General features: G+C 34.6%; 1 protein-coding gene across 1 annotated transcript; it reads left to right on the top strand.

Moving 5' to 3' along the window:
* Nucleotides 1-425: 425 nt before the first annotated feature.
* On the top strand, nt 426-4,274 carry LOC110930369 (COP1-interactive protein 1). Its single transcript, XM_022173671.2, has 3 exons — nt 426-581; nt 2,070-2,252; nt 2,349-4,274. Exons 2-3 carry the CDS (start codon nt 2,159-2,161, stop codon nt 3,989-3,991), a joined length of 1,737 nt encoding a protein of 578 aa, XP_022029363.1. The 5' UTR covers nt 426-581; nt 2,070-2,158; the 3' UTR covers nt 3,992-4,274.
* Nucleotides 4,275-4,870: the final 596 nt, after the last annotated feature.

Below are 4,870 nucleotides of genomic sequence, written 5' to 3'. Positions count from 1 at the left end.
GATGTCCCCCAAAACATCTCGCACCCAGTCATTATCAATTAATATATATTATCCTTCAAATTTAAAAATAAATTTCAAAAAGTTATGTTAAATCAAATCATTGGTTATAATTAATTTATAATCAAACAATAATATTTCTGTTTTCTATAAGACTTTAATCCAATAACTCGTTGTCTCAAAATATTAGTTAAAGATGAGATTTTCATTTCGTGTCACGTGATACCACAAGCATTCAATTTTACGTGTACATATTATTATCGTTACCAAGTGTCACACAACGTCTCAAACCCTCCAAAACATGAAAAGTGTGTTTCCCGATGAGATCCATGTGTTTGGTGCATCTACCATTTACGTATAAAACTACAAGGGGCATAAAAGACTCATTTCAAAACCTCAAGGGGGTATTATCAATCTCTTTACAAAAAAACACTTCACCATAAATATAAGAAAGTGAAATATTATCGTTACCCCCTCTCTCTCTCTCCTCTCTTTCTCTCTCTAAAAGTTCAGTTCAATCCAGAACTTTGATTCCATGTAGAATCCGTTATTCTCCAACTTTTCAAGCACTGTTCAATCTGAAGGTATGTAGATCGATTCATCACATTTAAGTTGAATCTGTTACTGTATGATAGTTTCGTTTTCTGCATGTTCCGTGTAGTCTGTGTAGAAATATACGATTTGAAAGGTTAAAGCGCGGATTCGATTCAAGTTTAGAAGATGTTTCATTGATTTTCGTCTTTGTTAGCACATCTTCGTTGTTAATTTCACTTTCGTATGATAATTTCATCTTATTGTGTATAATCTTCGATTTGAAAGGTTAAAGCTCGGATTCGATTCAAGTTTAGTAGATGTTTCATTGATTTTCGTCTTCGTTAGCACATATTTGTTGTTAATTTCACTTTCGTATGAGAAAATTAGCTTAAGTAGTGCTGTATTACTGTGAATAATACTTGAGATTCGTTTGATATTCGGATTTTTGGCTTCATCGGTTATGGATATAGAGAAGCGTGACTGAATTTGTAGTTTGATGTCTGTTAAATTTGCTGATTATGTTAGGTTTAGTTCATATGGAGATTTATCGATTTCCGTACGGTTTTGGATTTTGATTATCTAATTCGGTTGAGTTATGTGTTTGAATTATTTGATTGTGAGCGATTTGTATTTTATAACTTTGTAAATTTATTGGTATTTTGATTTGTTTTCAGTTTGATTTAAATTTTCTTGCATATCCAGAATATTAGGGCTTGAATCCTACAAATTATACATGATCCTTTTCAGGCAGTTTCCAAACAAAATATCCGATCAAATCATGATCATCATTTGAAATTTTAGTTTTCTTATTTAAAAATATATAATAATAGTTAATATTAAATAGACCTTTCAACCTGATTTTTCAGGTTCTGGTTCTTTCTATTTTATTATATTATTCGTTGAAATTAAATTATTCTGATAACGTCATTCTCTAGTTTTATTATTTGAGAACTAACAGATCATTCTATTGATAATGTTAGCTGTCAATTTTTAAAATTCAAATAGTGGCCACCTATGTATATCACTGTGTGGACTTGATTGGTAGGCAGGCAACAGATAAATGTATTTTTTATTTAAAAAAAAGCAAAATGACCTTTTTACTTTTTCTAGACCAACTGTTTTGGTTGCAAATCGCAATGATGCGAACAAGGAAATTGAATTATAGATTTCAATTTTGGATATTCTGTTACATTATAATATATTTGTACAACAATTTATTACTACTAAAGAAATACCATTTTAGTTCCCTTTTAATTTCCATTTCAATCAAGCTGTTTATTCTTGTTTCTAAAGAGCACAGGCCACTTTATTTTATGGGGCACAAATGTGATATAGACCTGTGTATACGATACCATTATATAGCATGACCACTAACACCTCAGCCATCCATATATATGTTTATATAATGCACCTTTTTAGTCCTCTTTCTAACAATTTTCGGGCCAGTATAGCTTAGCATTTGGTTAACTAATTTAAGTTGCGTAACGCCTTCTTTTGTGATGGGAGTTTCTAAAACTGTTCACTATTGTGATTTTCAGAGTCAGACTGGATTATGTTGAAGACGACAACCACCTTCGTTTCCTTCATCAAGATTTGAGGATCGGTTTATTAAAAGCTAAATAAAGAAATGGGGAAGCATCGTTTGAGAAATAGAATTAAGTCGATGGTCGGAAGTCTCATTGATCCAGACAAAGACGAGCAACTTAAAGGCAGCAATATAGGTACAGTATATTATTCAGTAAATTGTCATATGTTTTCATGATAATTTCACAAATCAAATTGTTCTTGATCATGGATTAACTTACTGTTGTATGCAGAAACGGAAGAAAACTATAAAAAGATTTTAGAGATAGTCAAAGACGAAGATCAAGTAGATAAGAGCGAACTTGTGGAGTTAATTGAGGAATTTCACAACCGATACAATTCAATCTACGAACGCTATGATCAAATCACTGGAAAGCTGCAGGAGAAAGTTCGATCAAAGAATGAAAAAGATTCTTCTTCCTCATCTAGTTCCGATTCAGATTCAGACGATGCTTCGAATAAGGAAAGTAAAAACGGGAAGTTGGCAGCAAATACCGAGATTCATGAGTTACAAATAAAGTTGGCAGCTGAAACAGAAGAAAAAGAAGCATTAAATTCACAGCTACAAGAAACAGTAAACATGTTAAACGAGTCGAAACTCCAATCTGATCGATTACTTGAAGAAAATTCCAAACTTCTGGCTGAAAACAGAGAACTCAATTCGAAACTGGAGGACGCGAAAGCGGTCGAAACCGAACTGAATCGGGAAATTGAAGATATCAAGAAAGAGAGAACCAGTTTAACGGTGGAAAGAGAGACAACCATGAAAACCGTTGAAGAACTAACTGCCATTACAGATCAACTGAAGGCAGAAAAAGACGGTTTTGAGTCAGAATTACAAAGCATAAAAGGGGAATTCCAAAAGTTGGTTGAACAGAAAACAGAATTCGAACAGCAGAAAAATGAGGAATTATTGGCTCTTGAGAAGAACTACGAGGAAAAGATCGACAATTTGCGAAAGGAATTAGAATCGATTACCGTCCAAAAACAAGAATCGGATAATCTGATAGAGTGTTTACGAGACGAGATCACAAACAAGAATGGTGATCAAGAAAGATTACTAGAAGAGAAGGATGCCCACGTGGCAGAGATCAAACAGCTACAGAAGAAAATTGACGAAATGTCAGCGGAAATCGAAAATGGTATCCAGTTGAAAGAACAAACCGTTGAACAACTAGAAGAAACCATTGAAGACCTTAAAAGTGATCTTGAAATCAAAGGAGATGAAGTCAACATGTTGACTGAAACGATCAGAAACCTCGAAGTCAAAATCCGGTTATCAACCCAGAAGCTTCGTGTAACGGAACAGACGTTAAGCGAAACGGAACACGAGCATGCAGCGAAAGAAGAGAAGCTGCATCAAGAAAACAAATCTTTAGTAGAAAAAATCTCAACGTTAACCCAAATGATTGCTGATATCAAAAGGGAGGTACAAGATCAAGTTAATGAGACATTGACCGGCGTTGACTCGCTCACCGTGAAGTTTGAAGAAGATTACGGCCACGTAAGAACACGAGTTACGGAAATCACGAACGAAATACAAGCAATGCAGATTCAGCTGAAGCAAATGAAAGAAGACGCGAAACAAAAGTTGGACGAAATGGTGACGGAGTTAAAGTTATCTGAAACTGAAAATGACAGGTTAATGAAATCATTGGAGGATATGAAGACAGGAAGTGCGAAAAAAGATGAGAAGATTAATGAGCTCGAAAACACAATTCATGTGAAAGACGAACGGATGTTGAGTTTTTGCGAGGATAAACGAGAGGCGATAAAGCAGCTGTGCATATGGGCGGATTATCACAGGGACCGTTTCGATCATCTTCAACAACTACTGAAGACAAGCATCAGCACACAGAGGCAGACGGTGAGGTAAGTGCATATTGTTCTATTGAAATAAATTGTCGGTAATTGCAATCTTTAGTGACACCGTGTGGTGAGGTTATTAAACACGGGTCACCATTTTCATAAATGAATTAGGCATTTTGGTTAGGAGGTTTTGGATTGTTTGGAGTAATGGTTTGTTTTGGCGTATAAGAAATTGGAGTAGATGAGTTTGTATAGGAAGGGGAATTCACACATTGGGTCTTTGTTTTGTTCAATTGTATGTTTTGTAGTGTTACTTTTACATATGTTTTAATCAATGAGGTGTTTGAATATGCATTTTGTGACATAATTACACATGCACAAATAAATCACAATGGTATAAAGGTGAAGAAAAATGATAAAGATGATTGGTTCAGTAAGAAAATTTGGTTTAAAAAAGTGCGAAGCACAAGCGACAAGGTCTAAAATCAAAGCGTCAAGCGCAAATCGCAAAAACGGAGGGCTTTTCGTACTCGAGGCGCAAGGTGCTTATATATATTTTTCTTATATATATCCTATAAGTTTTTAGCATCCCTTACCCAAAATATAGTTATAAATAAGGTTTATATATGATTTAATGTACAAATCACTTAAATGTACAACCATTTAAGCAACATGTATAGCACTTTAAAGCACAAAAACACCTTCTGTACAAAAAAACGCGCGCCTCAGTGGGATTTTTTTTCCAAAAAAGTTCGCCTTATATCACACAAGGCGCAACTCTTTGCGCCTAGGGTGGCTTTGCGCTTAGGCGCGCTTTTTTAAACCAAGGTAAGAAATGACCCACCTTCATACAATATACAAATAAACTGAATCTAACACAATTGTTCCAAATGAGTTTACACAATTGTGGGGTGTGTTGTGTGTAATTAGTTTTTTGGGCAAAACC

This window comes from Helianthus annuus, chromosome 3 (assembly GCF_002127325.2).
Source record: "Helianthus annuus cultivar XRQ/B chromosome 3, HanXRQr2.0-SUNRISE, whole genome shotgun sequence".
Lineage (NCBI taxonomy): Eukaryota > Viridiplantae > Streptophyta > Magnoliopsida > Asterales > Asteraceae > Helianthus > Helianthus annuus.
The sequence above is the reverse complement of the archived record's forward strand: the minus strand, read 5'-3'. Positions and strand labels throughout refer to the sequence as shown.